Source organism: Brugia malayi (genome assembly GCF_000002995.4).
Source record: "Brugia malayi strain FR3 genome assembly, contig: Bm_v4_Chr3_scaffold_001, whole genome shotgun sequence".
Taxonomy (NCBI): domain Eukaryota; kingdom Metazoa; phylum Nematoda; class Chromadorea; order Rhabditida; family Onchocercidae; genus Brugia; species Brugia malayi.
The window spans coordinates 1,946,711-1,964,460 of record NW_025062477.1 but is presented as its reverse complement, the minus strand read 5'-3'; the positions used below and the strand labels follow the sequence as shown (position 1 = coordinate 1,964,460).

The 17,750-nt window shown below is 24.7% G+C and overlaps 2 protein-coding genes across 3 annotated transcripts; one reads left to right on the top strand and one right to left on the bottom strand.

Annotated features, from left to right (window-relative positions):
* Window positions 1-858: 858 nt before the first annotated feature.
* On the top strand, window positions 859-4,711 carry Bma-cpn-3 (Uncharacterized protein; the record flags this gene model as incomplete). Of its 2 annotated transcripts, none has more annotated exons than XM_043079720.1 (4): window positions 859-909; window positions 1,409-1,545; window positions 3,264-3,468; window positions 4,640-4,711. In XM_043079720.1, the coding sequence occupies 4 exons, from the start codon at window positions 859-861 to the stop codon at window positions 4,709-4,711; spliced, it is 465 nt and encodes a 154-aa protein (XP_042935654.1). The 2 variants fall into 2 exon arrangements, with proteins under 2 accessions (XP_042935654.1, XP_042935655.1); XM_043079721.1 differs by lacking the exon at window positions 4,640-4,711 and adding an exon at window positions 4,321-4,359.
* Window positions 4,712-7,827: 3,116 nt separating this feature from the next.
* Bma-wts-1 (Uncharacterized protein) lies at window positions 7,828-17,750 on the bottom strand (the record flags this gene model as incomplete). The annotated part of the gene is made up of 19 exons (XM_043079719.1): window positions 7,828-8,100; window positions 8,580-8,789; window positions 8,938-9,096; window positions 9,270-9,376; window positions 9,516-9,681; window positions 10,114-10,300; window positions 10,482-10,579; window positions 10,954-11,100; window positions 11,249-11,431; window positions 11,740-11,929; window positions 14,004-14,146; window positions 14,344-14,466; window positions 14,914-15,061; window positions 15,201-15,431; window positions 15,790-15,879; window positions 16,074-16,408; window positions 16,673-16,771; window positions 17,082-17,318; window positions 17,598-17,750. 19 exons carry the CDS (start codon window positions 17,748-17,750, stop codon window positions 7,828-7,830), a joined length of 3,279 nt encoding a protein of 1,092 aa, XP_042935653.1.

Here is a 17,750-nt window from a genome sequence, read left to right as displayed (position 1 = left end):
TGATTTATAGCTAAGTAAGCACAGAAATTCTAATTATGAATTTTGCATAATGGATTATCTAAGAAAGAAAAAGAAATGTGATAAAAATTTTTGAATAACAAAATCGATAGATGGATAAAATTAATGATTATGCATAGATGCAAGTATAGTGATAAGATGATGAGTCATACTTAATAATAAACAATTAGTGCAAATGCTTACACTAGCAGACAGCTAACACTAGTGATAAGTGGATGATGAGTCATACCTCAACAATGATTCAAGCAGTTAATGTAAATGATATGAAAGCTAAACAAAAAGTTACAATGGATGATGGAATCAGAAGATTGATAAAGTAAAATGATTAATTTAGAAAAGTTTTTTTTTTTCCTTAATTAAATCTATGATTTCTTTTCTTCATAATCTATTTTTATTCTTCCGGTTCTACAGATTTCTTTCATTCTTACTAAAAAATTTATGTTACTTTTCTCTCTTTTTTTCTTCTTTACTTACTTTTTTTTTCGATAAAATAAAGAGAAAGAAGAAGAAAAAGAAGAAAAATATTTCAATCATTCTGGATGAGTGGGTGTGGTGTATATATCCATTGTAAAACCGCTACTCGTCTAAATTGCGCCTATTGGCGGCGGAATTGTGTTCAAACTCATCCCCAGTCTATCCGACCGACTATTCTGATCTGCTAAGCTAATCTAGCATTCACTAGCAACATTTAACTTTAAATCTTACTTTACACCATTTCCACTTCATTCATTCAACCATCTATCTAAACAGCTGCATTCATTGAAGCAAATATATTTTTTTTCACTCAGTGAAGAATTTCGTTCAAATTATTTTTTCCATTAAAAACAAATAGCGCCAAAAATGTCAACTCGTACAACTGCTGGCGGTATTGGCTTTGCTGTTATGCAAAAGGTAAGACTGAAGAAAAATAAATGAATGAAAAATTATTTTTATTCTATCAAATTGGAATTTCAAGAAAATATCATTAGTTTTAAACTTGAAATTATATGTTTATCTATATGTCATTGTATTTTTCCTTTTTGTTACTATTGTTTGTTTGTTTTTTCATTTTGCTTTTTTTACTTTTTCTGGAATTAGAATTAATTATTAGCTATTTGGGCGAAAAAAAAAAGAAAAACAAGGTAGAAGAAGGGAAAAAAGGCAAAAAAAAAAAAAAAAAAGGAAATTAAACAAAAATTCTATTCCGAGATTTAAATTAAAAAATTTTATACATTAAAAAAATTTTTTGGTAACTTTCTATTTTTATTCATTTATTCCTCAAATATTAATTTAAAATATTAATAGAACAATCGTTGTATATCTTAAATATTAGTGATAAGAATGTGATAAGACTGATAATTCATTAACTGTGATGTTATATGTATGTAAAATGATAAAGAATAGCTTATAGCAAGCATCAAAATTTAATGCTGAAGAAGCAGAGGGCTTATTGGAATGGATCAAGAAGATAAGCGGCGAAAATATTTCTACTCAAGGAACACCTGAGAATTTTGCTAAATTATTAAAAGATGGAACACTTCTTTGCAAGTAAATTTAATTTCATATATTTCATTTTCAATTATATTTAAATCTTATCAGTTAAATTTTAACAGTTGTAAAATGATGAAAATTTATATTTCATTTTATTTGCTTTAATTTAGAAAAAGTTATTGCATAGATTCTGTCAAACATTAATTGATAATTAGTGAAAAATTGGCTTATGCGTGTGTATGGAAATGTTAAAAATTAATAAATCAAAAAATTCTTTTAAAAATTCTATTAGTAATATTTCCTTTTTTCTTCTAATTGACCATTAGTAAAATTAGCTTAATGAAATATGAAAACTTATTAACTTAATGAAATATGAAAACTTATTAACTTAATGAAATACGAAAACTTATTAACTTAATGAAATATGAAAACTTATTAACTTAATGAATAAAATTAAAGAGATATTTGTCGAATTTTTTAGAATTCTTTTTGTTTCTTTTCTATATTTAAACTGCAATAACAGTAAAAAAAAAATGAAATACTTTTTCTGACAATAAAATTTCTGATATCATTGATATATACGAATTCTGATATCAGTCAATTTCATTACTGCTATTTTATTACTATTATTTCTACTGTTATCATATTGTCTTTTCGTTATTGTCATTTCCTTTTTATCACAGTGATAATAATAATTATTATTATCAATTATGACTTCAACAAGCCATAAAAATCGAAAAGTTACCGCAAGATTGAATGTGAGATAGCTAATCTCGAAATTGTAAAGTCAAACTTATTGATTTCATTGAATGATCGATGACTTATTTCAGATTGAGAATTATCTTAAACTTTTAGTATTTATTATTCATCGTATCTCTAATAAATTCCAATAATTTCTTTTATGTTTGCCATTATTCTTCATTGATATAATATCACTTCAGCCATTAATTAATTATTTAATTAATTAATTGTATGTTAATAACAGAATTCAATTATTCAGTGACACATGCAAAAAAAAAAAACTAATATTAAACAAAGATTTACATAGGTTTCTTTTTTTGTTTTTTAATTTGTTTTCAAAAAAATAATTTTTGCTTTTAAACTTTCTTTGATGAAATTTATTCATAAAAGCATTTCCCACAATAAAGGAATAATTTTAAATTAGATATTGCTTATTGCTAACAAAGTGATAAGTGATATACTTTTGATGACTTAAACAGGCATATTATTCCGGAACAAATGCCATTCCGGATCTGAACAATTGACAGGATGATAATAATTCAACATGAGTTAAATGAAAAGAAATATTTTTTTTTTTTTGGTTTTTAAGTTTATGGTTGCATTATTATTAGATTAATAGCATTTATATATTGAAGTAATTTTGATTGAAATGTTATAAATAATTGGGAAATTTTTATTTTATTTCAGAATTTTTTTTTTTTGCATTTTGTATTTTAACGGAACACTTTTTTACAATTCGTTTCTTTTACTGAATGATAGAAGTAATTTTAATTACGTTTAAATTTCTTCTTTTTTGCAAAAGAGAAGCAAAAAATTTAAATCACTAATAAATAAAAATCAGTCACAGTAATCCAATTATTATTATTATTATTGTTAATCCTCCTCATGACAATAAAAAAAATGAAATTTTAATTAACCTTTTCCAAATGTTGCAATGGTAATTTTTAGTGAATAAATCTCGCTGATTGAATTAAAATTTTCGAATTTAATCATAAATAATAAACATTAATTAACATGATGTGTTTTCATTTCAGATTAGCAAATGGTATTGAGCCTAATGCTATAAAAAAGATTCAAAAACCAATTTCAAATTTTGCTTGCATGGAAAATATTAATGCATTCGTTGCTTGGGCTAAAACGATGGGTGTTCCAACTGAGGAAACTTTTCAATCAGTTGACCTTTTCGAAGGTCGCGATCTATTTTCCGTTTGTGTCACATTATTGTCGCTTGGCCGAAAAGTTCGTACTTTTTTTCAACAGATTCTTTTTACTGGCTGAACTGAATATATACTGAGTGAATTAAAATTTTCAAACTTAGTTATACTAATATATAAAATAATGTATAAATAATATAAAAACTTTGTTATACTAATAAAAATTTTTTTAGTCATTGAAATTTGCAAAATTTTCAAAATATCTTAAATTTGAAAATAATGTCTATTACAAATTTGCCGTACTGCATTTACACATATAAAAGATTACCTTTCTAAAAATGAATTTTTTCAATATTTTTTTTTTTTTTTTTTTAATGAATGAATTGTTTTAATTGAATTATTATTAACTTCATAAAATTAAATATATTTCAATTTTTTAACTTTCATTTTAGCATTCATTCACTTAAACAATTTGCATTTAGCATTTGTGACATATTATAATGCACTTTTTTGCATGCTTTATATTTCTCTGCAAATTTATACATTTATCTAAACGTAACTATTACGTGAATGTGACACGTGTTCGACATTACTTTTCTCACTTCAACTTAATACTACGCCTAATATTTCACAATTTACGCAGTAATTAAAGTAAAAATAATAATTGTATTTACAATAATAATAGTTGTAGTAGCAATGAAAATAAGAAAAAAAATTTAACTAATTAATGTTTTCCCACAATTTAAATCAACAAATACTATTAAATATTTCATTTTTTTCTGCACCAAATTACTATTATTTAATTTATCATTGTCAAAGAGAGAGAGAGAGAGGGAGAGAGAAAGAAAGAAAGAGAAAGAGAGAGAGAGAGGGTGAAGAAAGGTCAAATTAACCAAACTAATTCATTTATTATTACTACTTTCTACTAATTTTTCAGTTGCAGCAAGCTGGCAAGTCGAATCCATTCTCCGGTTGAATTCTTCCAATTCATCAACTCAATTTAATCTTATTCATTGGTCAAATCATTAAATTCATGAGAAAAAAAGGAACAAAAAAAAAAAAAAAAAAATTAATTAATTAAATAAAAAAAGAAACAAACAAGCAAAAATATTTAAACAATAGAAGAAAATATAATTATTTTATTTAAAGTTTTTAACATAATTAATAATTTACATTAATTAACTGTTTTATTAATTAATTAATGCAAGAATTTATTTATTTAATTTCAATTAAAATAATTGTATTATAATTTGCAGATGCAAAAAATCGGCAAACCATATCCTAATGTCACCAAACAAGAATTCGGTTATAAAATCCCACAACTATGAAATATTTTTTGTGATCTATATTGCTTATCCTTTTATTATAATTTTTTTTTCCTTCTTTTTTAAATCTTTTTGTTAAAAAGTGTGTTATCATCAAAAACGATATTTCTAATTAATTAATTTTTAAATTTAAATTTTATATATTAAAAGAGAAATAATAAAATAAAGAATAAAGGAAAAGAAGAAAGGAATGGTGCAGAATTTTTAGCTAATTCATCTGTTTGAATAAATAATATTAATATTTTTTCTATTCGTACTGCTTATAAATAATTCTTTGAAATTGTTATTTATATTAAATTGCATATTTGAACTTTAAAAAAGTATTTTATTTCCCTGAAAATGTATTCAATTGAATATATATATATATATATATATATATATATTATATATATATATATATATGTATACGTATTTTTTTTCTTTTTATGATATAAAATTGAATTTTAAATTGCTGCAAAATAGCATAAATAAATTACTAACAAATTTTTCTATCTTAATTCATACTAATAAATTTTTCTCTTTTTCTTTCCAATGATTGAGATATTATCACATTATTAAAATGCATTTGTAAATTACAATCAAATATTCAATGAAAAGATATTTGCTAAAATAAATTATTCGAGACTAATAGTATTAGTAATTAATACTCTTTAATTTAAATATTAAATTGGTTTATCAACAAATATAATAATAAATTATTATCGTAAAACAAATGGAATCGAAAATTTTGTTTGATATTTTTTTTCTTTCATTTTACTTACTTTTTTGTTAAAATTATTGAAGTAGCGATAATAGCGCTGTTTAGTTATTATTATTCACAGTAATTAGCATATAGCAATAAACAAAATACTTTATTTATTAGATGTAAAAGATTTAAATCGTTGTTATAAATTATTTAAATTCTTTTTTCCAAGAAAGATTTGAGTGAAAAAGATGATATTAACAATTAGTTTATCATGTATGAATTTAATAAAATTTATTGGTGGAAAGACGAAAAAAAAAGCTAAATCAAATCTGAAAAAAAAAGTTAAATTTTGAAAAATTAAATCTAATTATATATATTATCTCATTAATTTCATCAAACATCGAAAAATGTTTTACTCATTTTTTTTTCATGAAATTAGCACACATTGTTAATAATCATCTTAATAACTACTTAAACAATATTGATTGTATTTAACTGCTCACTTGATTATAAATTTTATAAATCATTTAAATTACCTGAAAAGATGATTTTGATAAAAAGATGGTTTGAAAACAAAAATTAGTTATCAAAAAAAAAAAAAAAAATGCAAATTTTACGTAAAGTTAACTCTTCTAACATTTGTAAATTATATATGTCATATTGATCTGTTTAATAAAATTAGACAGACATTTGTTATTTCTTTTTTTGTACTCCTTTATCCATTTACTTCTTAATATTTTCAGAATTACGTACGTGTAGTACGTGTGGTAACTATTTTCTTATTAGGATTCCAAAAAAAAAAAAAAAAAAAGATATTTGGCATTTTCTTGGCTTAAAATGAATAATATCTTATGCGATACTTTTTTTGACTAATTTAATTTCGCTAAAATTGTTTAAGAAATGAAATTAATCAATTAGCTCAGAGTAAATTAATTCGAATGATATCATTCAGATAAATTCTAACTTTGTATAAATTTATTTATTAAAAAATTTTGTAAGCTAAATGAAGAAAGTTTAACATTTTATAGAAAATTTGCTAAAAAAAAAAAAAAAAAAAGAGGAAACAACAGAAAAAACAGAGAAACTTTTTTTTGAGTTATAATTTTGTAAATTTCATTCTTAAATTTGTTTTCCCATTTTTCACGCTGAATAGATAAGTTTATTATTTCGTGTTTTACAGATTTCTCAATGTTTCGTCAAATCAATTCTTTCAATTAAATGTCAAATTATTTACAAAAGAAAAACAATACAGAAGGAATCAAAATAATGAGAAATTTGATTTATTTGAGCATTCATTTGCATTAACAATAATACATCGCAACAAAGCGATAAGAAAGATTACAGACAACATAAAAATAAACAAAATTAAAATGAAATATTATTAAAAACAAACATCTCATTGTCACCAGTCATTAATATCAATAATTCCGTACACACATGCAAATACATACATACACACACACACACACACATACACGTTGACACTAATTGATAGATACTTTGCAAATATGGCATAGTAATTTAACCGCAATTAAAATGAAATGAAAATCAAAAGGTTAAATTTCCTCGTTGTAATTAATTATTATAAATTTTCATCCTGTAAGAATGATAATCATATTACAATTGTATATGCCTTATTAATTAAAAATAAAAAAGAAAGGAACAAAAAATTCTAACTTTTCTTATTTTCCAAGTGATTTTAAAAAAAAAAAAAAATTGGAAGTTAAATTACCCATCAAAAAGTGGTAACAAATAACTGTGAGAAAAAAAGTTATGTAACAGTAAAAGTATGTAACTCTCATGGAGCAACTTTCATGTACAAAATGAAATGAATTTCAAAAAAACTGAATTGGAATTAATTTAACATTTTTAATTTTCTATGAATTATCAGAAAATTTGCAATATATAACTCCGTCCAATCTTTTCCAACCCATTTCATGTACGATGCATTTTATATATTTTCCATTTCTTATTTCAGTTCTCTATTTTCCATCCTTTGTTGATTAGTAGCATTAAATTTCATGCATAATTAATTCAAGAAACTTTTAAAATGTTCATAGTTTTATAACATAAAAGAATTGAAAATAAAATCACTGTGAATTTTTTGACCTATTTTGGAAAAAAAAAGTTCATATTAACCGCTTTTCATTTTCATTTTTTTTAAATAGAAGTGAAATGTTTAGAAATGAATAATGTAATTTCAAAAACAAAAAAGAACAAAAAAAAAGAAAAATGGAAAAACAAATTTCATGGACTACCAAGGCAAAAAAAAAAAAAAAAAATCATGTGTACATCTAAAAAAGACAGATAGATATTCAAAAGAAATGAAGAAAAGTATTGCAATTTCATGATAAATTAAGGAGAAAACAAATGGCCAAAAAAAAACTTAATCCTGCACAACTTTTTTCAATATTTTCAAATGAAAATTTAAAATTTATACAACTAATGAGTCATCACTTTCATATTCATCACCTTGCACAATTCCTACCGTCGTTGTTGCTTTCATTGCTAATGATTGTGGTGACAGTGCTACTGCTGGCGATCGAAACTTCATATTACCACTATTCGTCCTGCCATTATTATTTTTAAAATCTTTGGCCTTGTTAATATGACTCGAAATGCCTGAATGTGTAGTAGCAACAGTAGCACCGGTAGCTTCCAATAAAGGTGCCAATGATGGTCGACGTTTACGAAAACTGGGACAACCCTGAAAAAAAAAAAGGGAAATATACATAATAATGTGTAAATTTTCATTTACTAATAATTGCTATTTTATTAAACTGATTAATTAATAGCTAAATTAAAATTTAAGATGGGAAATTAATATAATGTTGCATTTAAAAATGAATGATAAATTATAATGTGAATGAATCATATCGAATTTTGTTGCAATTTAAAACAAAAATGAAATTTAAAACAATTATATTTAGTAGTAAAGACAAATTATTAGCAAAAAGACGAATTAGCGAAGATGACAACAATTAATTTTGTCCTATTACTAGTTTTGTTTGAGATACTAAAAAATAATTATTGAAATCGAACAGTTTTAAGTGATATAAAAACTGTCAAAAAAGAGTGCTGCTGATATGATATGATCAGTAATTCTATGCATTTCATGATTATTTGTGCTTTTAGAGTAGTTTCAGAATACTTTGGATTTTGAAAGTAAAAGTAAAAATTGGATACTTGTCCATCAAAGTCGAAAAAATGGCGAAATGTAAATTCATAGAATGCTGGATTGAATGCTGCAGAAGCGCTTGCACGTTTTGCCACTGTATCGAATGACTGATCGGAGGAATCAAATTCAAATGTGTCGAAATTTGATGTATCTTCAGCATGTTCAACACGTGGAATGTATTCGGCACGTGTAGAACGCAACGTTGAAAAATCGATACCCTACAAAATGTATTAAATTAAATTTGCAAAATGTTAAACTAACAATTCCTCAATGAGATTTTGTTTTAATGAACAATAGAGAAAAAAAAAGCTCGGAAATCTTCAAAGGAAAATCTTTATTTGAAACTGAAAATATTTAACAACAAACCTTAAACCATGGATGAATTTTAAGATCTTCTGCACCATTTTTACAACCAAGTCTATCTTCTTGTTCGCAACATAATTTCCGAATTACATCAATACATTCCAGTGATAATTTTTCACCAATACGATTATTTAAATCAAGATATTGCCGCCATTTTACAATCTATATTTTTAGAATCACAATAATTAACATTGTAACATTTTATAATAAAATAAATGAAATTAGAAAAAAGAAAAAAATAAAAGAAAAAAAATATGGATAAAAAACAAAAAGCACGAGAATAAAATCTCTAATTCTCTTTATGTAATTCATGAAATTTCAATTTTAGTACATACCTTATACTGTGTCTCATAACGATCTTCCGAGAGAAATGGTGGTCTACCGAAAACCATTTCATACAAAATGACACCAACAGACCACCAATCACAAAGTTGTGTATGACCTATAATAGAAATAAATGTAAGGAGTTGGAAAGAAATCGATGTATTTTTAAAAGATTAATTCATGCTCAACTAAGTGGTAACAATAAAAAATTTTGAAAAGAAAAACTTTTTTCTTTTCAAAGTTGTTATAAGATTTACCAGTGCCTCGAATTACTTCTGGTGCCATATAGTTGTCAGTTCCTACTAATGAATGTGATTGATTTCGTTTGCAATGATTTCTGATTTCTAATACTTTTGGTCGATTTATTCCTGATAAATTTGGATGTGAAGCCAAATAATTTTTCTGTGTTTCCGTGTTCTCTACCTGTAGGGAATGTAAATAATAGTCCATTTTGCATGCGATATATAAAAATCTTAGAATTAATCACCGACGGAAAAAACAAATCCTAAAAAATTGCTAAAAAATTTGTCCGAATGTTCCAAGAAAATTTCGTTATGAACGGTTAGACGAAAATGAAAAATAACTCAAACAGAATGATTTTCGTCTGTTGTTATGGAATTGTTGTTAGAATATTTATTATTGCTCACTCTATGTAATCATTTAGTTGTAAAAATTGAAACTGAGAAAATTACTCTCATAAAAATTTGAATATATCACTATTTTTTGGTTTACAAATGATTTTTTTGCTCAGCAATTACAGCACTAAATATAACTTAATTAGCAATTTTAAATATAACTTAATTATTTCAAAAAGTAAGTGATATAAGAAATTAAAGAGAAAAAAAAGAAAAAAACCTCATCATTATCAGGTCCATAATAACGTTTATCATGCGTCCATCTCAAACCCGTACATAAACCAAAATCGGTCAACTTGATATGGCCATTCTGATCAATCAATATATTATCTGGTTTAATATCACGATGAATGAAACCAAGGCCGTGAACATATTCGATGGCACATGTTAATTCAGCAATGTAGAACCTAAAATTTTTATGATTAATTTTTGTAAAAGAAAAAGGAAAAATATTTCAAATATTCGAAATTTGTACTTTTACGAATGAAGGAAAAAAAATTAATACTATAAAGTGTTATATTAATATTATATTATAAAGTGCACTACTATTAAACCTAGCAGACATTTACCGGATAAAGCTAACTTTACCTAGCAAGTTTTTCCTCGAATAATCCCTTGTTAATAAGAAGTTGCATCATATCACCACCCGGAACATATTCCATAATAAGATATAGAGATTGTTCATCCTAAAAATTAAGTTCATTTCTTATTCACAGAAAAAAAGAAACCAGGCTCTGTCTTCTCAATGTTTCGTTATTTTGTTTTACAGACCAGAATTGACCATTTAGTGATTCTAAATAGTAATTAAAGCAATACTGTAGCATCTGCGTATAATTATTTCTATTTTGAAGTAAATCATCCAATCAAAACTGTCGCATATCTTATTCAAATATTTTATCAACTAACAAAATCAAATAATATATATTTCATAATAATCAGGGAAGCATAAATTAAATGTTTAGTTCATTTAACTAAAATAAAACAAACAAATATGATCTTAAATCATAACAGTACTAAAGATTTAATATATGAAAATAATACGTAATAAATAAATGGCCACCTGAAATGAGTAATAAAGTTTGACAATCCAGTTGCTATCAGCTTCAGCAAGAATATCACGTTCAGCCTTTACATGTGCTGCCTGCTGTTTCATGATTACATCTTTTTTCAATAATTTTTTCATCGCATACACTTGACCAGTATCTTTCTAAAAATATTGATGATAAAATTTTGAAAAAAAAAAAAAAATTATTATTAAAATAAATGAATAAAGAAGCCGCCTTGAATGATTTTTTTAGCAAGAAAAAATTGTTTTAATTTAAAAAATAGGGTGCAAAAAAATTCAAATTTGTAACCTTTTTAACCAGTGATACACGACCAAATGCACCGAAACCAATATGTTTCACCACTTCAAACATATTTTTATTCATTTTTTGTCGTTTTAATCGTAAATAACGTGATTCTTTTTGCGTTAAAAATATCATCATATGTTCACGCATACTTTCTGGTAAATCTGCACATTCCATTTCTTTAGCAAGCTAAAAAAAGACGAAATTACTTTACGTTTAATTCTTTTATGAAAAAAAAAAAGAAAAAAAACCAAAATATAAATATTCTTTACTGCTATTAGCAATAAAAAATAATGACAAAAAATAAAAAATAATGACAAAAAAATAAAGTTGTTAGTAGTAAAAAGTAAAGTGAGCATAGCGTTTAATTAAAAGTATCATTTAATAATTATGTCATCATAAGGTAAAATATAAAGAAGATGTTTCACGTGAACATTGTTGCATACACACTACGTCAAATTCAGTTTATTTAGAATAAAAAAGATTTATGAAGGAACCTGTCGTGCACGTTGTTGACGCTCTTTGTATTGCTGTATTAAGCGTTCCACGTGTTGTTCCATGTAAAAGCAAAATAGTCGTGGCTTACATGGTTTAATAACAGATTCATACGTATTTGTACGTAATTTACGTAAAATACTTCCTGGTAAGGGAGATATGCAACGCGTAACTTCATCCGTTTCGCCACTTCTATAAATTTAAATATATATTGGAAGTAATAAAATAAAACAAGAAAATATTGTCATAGAAGATGATAAGTTAGATAATTTTGATATCGAAAATACAACTTTAAAATGCTTAATAATCATAATGATTAAGCACATTAATATGTATTGGCCTTGCAAATAGGCTAAATTTAGTGCTTAATTGATTAAGCATTGATTATATATCACAAAGCTAACTTGTATTAGTCATTCTGATTACTAAAAATTTTTAAATTATCTTAATTAAATTTATCTATCTTAATTACTCTTAACTAAATTATCTTAATACTAAAGATATTCTGAAATTCCAAAATAATATCCCTAAAATATTTCAGATTTAAAAGTTATACAAATAGTATGTTTGACTTTTTTTTTTTTATGGCAATATTTCTTCTATTAATTACGTATAATTTTTTTGCGAAAAAAGAAAAAAAAAAAAAAAGAAAGGAAATTCCGGAAATAATTTCGTAACGATGAATGATTAATCGATATAACACTGTAAAAGTAGAAGTACAAAGTAGCAGTGTAAAGTTTAGGAATGCAAAGAAGTTATCTTTAATAATTCATTACTGTATCAGTTGTTACCTAATTACCATCGTATGTAACCCATCTAATTTAATATTTTTGGACGGAAACATTTTAACAAATATTACACCATTGCATGATTCATCATCTCTAGAAGGATATTTTTATACTATCATAAAACATTTTAGAATGTAATAAATTCAAATTTTAAAGTAATTATTAAAATCATCTTCATTAATAAAATAATTCGATTTTTTTTTTCCTGTTCTACATTCTCATCTATGACAAATAAATTACTATTAATTATTAAATACAATGTTTAATAATTATATATCGCAACTTCTATAAATTTAAATATATATTAGAAGCAATAAAATAAAATATGAAAATAATATTATTTACAAGGTTAATACATATTAATGTGCTTAATCATTATAATTATAAAACTTTTGAAGTTGTATTTTCGATATCAAAATTATCTAAGTCATCACCTCAAAATTATTTCAAGTTATCATCTTATATAATATTATTTTCTTCTTTTATGCAATAATATTATTATTATTATTTTCCTATAATAATATTACTTTCTTTTCACTAATACTTCTCAAAATAGTAAAAATACGAGAGTTCAAAATTTAGAATTCATAGAAAAAAAGTGTAAATTTATATTTATATTTTAAATAAAACAATCCAAAAAACAATAAATTGTTATTATAAAAAATAAAAGTTATCTATTCATTTCTGTTACCCATTATTTATACCTATTGCTTAACTACTGTTTGCAATAAATTTAACTTTTTAATTTTACTTTTCCTTCATATGCTGCGGGGTATATTTTTAAAATATTGTTTGCATGGGCAAAGCATTTCAGAGAGAAATCTTTTTCATTTTTCAATATTTGCAAATAGGATGGATATCATTTGTCCTCTCGAAACATGAAATGAGGAAAGACAGGTGGTAATGAAATTTCGATACGATTCTTCTAATTGTGTATAAAATGAGTAAAAGAAAATGCCTAAAGAAATGAACATTAAATTTTGACAGATTAGATTGTGAATGAAAATTTTCTATATTACATATAAATTTAAAGTATTAAATTAACATACATATCTATCACTATGAATATTTAAAAATCAATAAGTTGTATAAGTGAGGAATAAATAATGTTATTGTATGATAACAATTCAAGATAAAAATTGGCATTGAAAATTACGATGAATTAAATTATATTAGTTGAAATAAAGTTAGAATGAAGTTTAAATTTTCAAATAGATTACTGATAAATGATGAAGATTAGCAAAAAATCAGACATGACAAATCTACTGAAAATGCTTGCTGTTCAGCATTTAAAACATTTTCTCATTCTTTCTCAAACATAAATCATTATTTTAAACGAGAAATTATAAGAGAAAAACAAACAATATTTTCTTCAAATAAATAAGTTATTAATTTTAGTAATTTTAATTATATAAGCTACTAATTTTGCTATTTTCTTTTAAAATATATAAGCTACTATCATAAAAATAAAGGTTTACGTCTTTGCGCAAATATTAGGTGAAACAGGACGTGGCACTGTAACGCCTGAAGTTCGATGATAACCATTGCTCAATTCAGTATACGCGCTTGATAGAGTTGAATCATGTTCACTGACAGCAAGAAGATTTGTTCTCCGACATAACTGCAAGAAAAAAAAGCAAAGTAAGAGATACTGCGTCTTATCAAATAATACTGCAGTTTATGAGACTTATTATCATCACTCTGAATAGCGCAAAAAAATACTACAATAATATAATTTTTAAAATTTAAACATTTCTTAGCATTAAAAAATTTTTTGTTTATAATAATTTAATTTTATTCATCATGGAATAAAGTCACCTGTTCAGCATAATTAGCATAAGCAGTAGATGGTCTATCCGGATCAACTAATATTCGTTGTATACCGTTTGTTGTCGATAAATTGCCATGTGTTGTTGCTATTTCAACTGTTTCTTCATCAACCTCATTCATTGCATATTTATTATATCGATCCGAATCAGATTTCGAGAAAAAAAAATAGAATGAAAAAAGAAGCAAATAAGTATGAATTGTTAAATTAATCCAACTAACTTCTTTTTTTTTTTTTTTTTTGGATAATAAATTAATATAAATAATTAGAAATATTTAAATTTATGTTCATTGTATCAAAAGAAGTATTTATAAAATCATTTTAATCTAGTCATTTAATTCAATTATCAGTGATAATTTTTGAACTACATAACGATATGTGTTTATTCGAATGCTAAATTTTCAAATAAAATAAATTTAATTAATAAATAATTCCCTTTTCTAACTCAAAAGTTGTTAAAATTTTTTAAAAATTACCAATATTATTTTTTTTTTCATTTTCGTTTTTTCCCACTTCATTCTTTTTTTCTTTTTGCTTAAAAAAAAAATTTGATAACTTACCACTTTATGCAACGAACCAGAAGTATTCAATGGATGTCTTGTATTAATCGGTCTTTCTAATCGTGTTCTTATCACTGGTACCGCATCAGATCTTCGTAAAGCATTAGCATTGTTCATATGAGATCGAGAAGTTAGCGATCGTGTTGGTCTTAAAAAAAAAATATTCCTCATTGATCGCAATAATAACAATTATTTAGACATGCATCTTATATTAATATTTAATAATTGAACTAAAATTTAATAGTTAAATCATTTAATAATTATTTATGATTGAAAATTTTATTTACTTAGCCACACGATCAGTGCATCCTTGCAATCCGTCGATATTAATAATTGCTGATGCTTGTTGCGTTGATGGTCGATCCACTTTTCGACTACGAGTAATTCCGGATAACGGTGTACCTGACGTGAATGATGTTGCGGTTGATGTAACCTGTGATGATGATGCCGCTAATCCGTAATCATAATTATTTACCGCTGTTTTGGCAGCATTATTATAGCAATACTTTGATGATTCACTGAAAATAAATTTCAAAAATACAAATAGAAATGAGGATAAAGTAAAGAAATAAGGAACAGAATAAAATTTTATATATTTAGAATAAGAAACACTTGAGTTTGAGGAAGTCAAGATTTACTTTACTAAGTTTTTCTAATACTTATTAAGAGTTAAAAATTAGTTTTTTTTTTTTCTTGAAAAAAGAAACAGTAGTGAGTACGATAATTAAATTCATAATAACTGCTACCAATATTATATTAATATGCTTTTCATTATGCTTAATCTTATTAAACAAAATATATTTTATCTAACTGAATAATGTATGGCTGTAGAAATTCAAAAATTAAAATCAAAGCGATAATAAAGTTAGAATTAACATTGGCAAATGAACATGCATTCGATGATAATCATTTGCTTGATGATAAGGATTGGTGATAATTTGCAGTGACGGACTTGTCGAACGTACTCTGAAATTAGTGAAAAAACTTGATAAATGAAAATGATTACATTATTAGTGAATTTTAAAATATATTTTAATTTAATTCATCAAACTAATCAGCTACTGATGTGATAAATAAAAGATTATTTGTGGTGAAAAGTTTTTTTTTAATTTATCAATGGCAATAGCCCGATATTTGTAATTAAAAAAGAACATGCATACTGAAAAGAAGCAGCTGATGCTGGTGGACTTGGTATTCTTGCCAGAGGACTATTTGATCGACTTGATGAACTATCATCGATATTTGCTAAAATTGATGTTGTCGGTATTTGAGCATTTATCATTATTCCAGAAATCGGTGGTGCTGCTCCCATTACCTGACCGGTTATACCGGATGGTACCATCATTTTGGAGTTGCTTGATATCATACCATTGTTATTATTATTAGTAGTAGTAGGAGTAGTATTAGTAGTAGTATTATTATATGAAGATGATGAAGCTGTAGTTACAACTGATGATAATGACCCATGAAATGTTCCGCCACAGTCACGTAAATCCTAGAAATACAAAAGTAAATGATGAAAAAAAAAAAAAGCACATGAAAGTTAAAGTAAAATTTTGAATCTGCAGGAATAGAAATTAACAAATTTTGTTAAATAAGAAAATAATTTATAAAATAAAAGAATTTCTGTATCTCAAACAAAAAATTCAAATTTTTAACAAATTCATGAATTGCACGAATAATACTTATTATTTAATTCTAAAATTTAGGATGAAACAGAAATTTTACTGTTACTGTTATAAAGAAAGAAAAACAATACCTGTCGAAAGACATGTTCTTTATTGAGATTTAATAAAACTTCAGCTGCTGCTGCGACACTTGAATAACGAACAAGTTCAAGAGCTAAAAGAGCTGCTTGCTGAAAAAATTAAAAAACAGAATTAAAAATAAAACAGAAAAATATTTCTATAAATTATTTTCTTTTATTATAGCAAAACCCTTAATGAATTTTTAATTTCATTGGAAAACTTTTTTCTTTCTTTTGTTTAAAAACATATGTCATAAAATTCCTCATTTATTTATAAACATTTGAAATCTTTAATAGATTTGAATCCTCTAATTTCAATCAATTTTTTAAATAAATAATTAATTTTGGTTCAAAAATTTTACATCTTTATTCAAGAAATTAAATTTATAATGTAAGATATACAAAATAAAACAACTGTAACCTCTTCAAAGCCAATTTGTGTCAACGTATTAATTAAAATTTGTCGTCGAGTCTCATCCTCAACTGTAAAATTATTATTATTATTGTTATTTGGTGACAATGATGATGATGATGATGATGCTAGTGCTGTCGTTGTTGCTACTGATGCATCCATATTACCGGTTTGTTCAAACGGACGTAATGAATCCCGGATTTGTTCCAATTTATCACGATGTCTACCAACGCCAATACGTACATCCTGAAAAATTAATCATTATTTAAATATTATATAATAAATTTAATTCTCGATTAATTTCAGTGTTATGGAAGGATTACTTGCAGGAAAGGAAAAAAAAAATGACTTGTTCGAATATTTCAATTAATCAATATTATTTTAACTTAAACACTTAAAATTTAACAATCATAGTGATATAATTATCTAAATTTATCTATGATATATTTTAAATTGCTTTTTTTTTTTTTTTAAATCATTGGTATAATCATACAATAATGAAATAAATTACAATTTAATACATACCGTGGTAGCATCTTTACGTATTCGTGGTGATGGTTCCGGTGTTCTCATCGATATTCCAATAACATTTCCAGAATTACTGGTAGTAGCAGTAGTTGAAATTTGTGCCGGATTACTACTAGTACTTGCTAGTGTAGGTCGATGTGGTGGAAACAT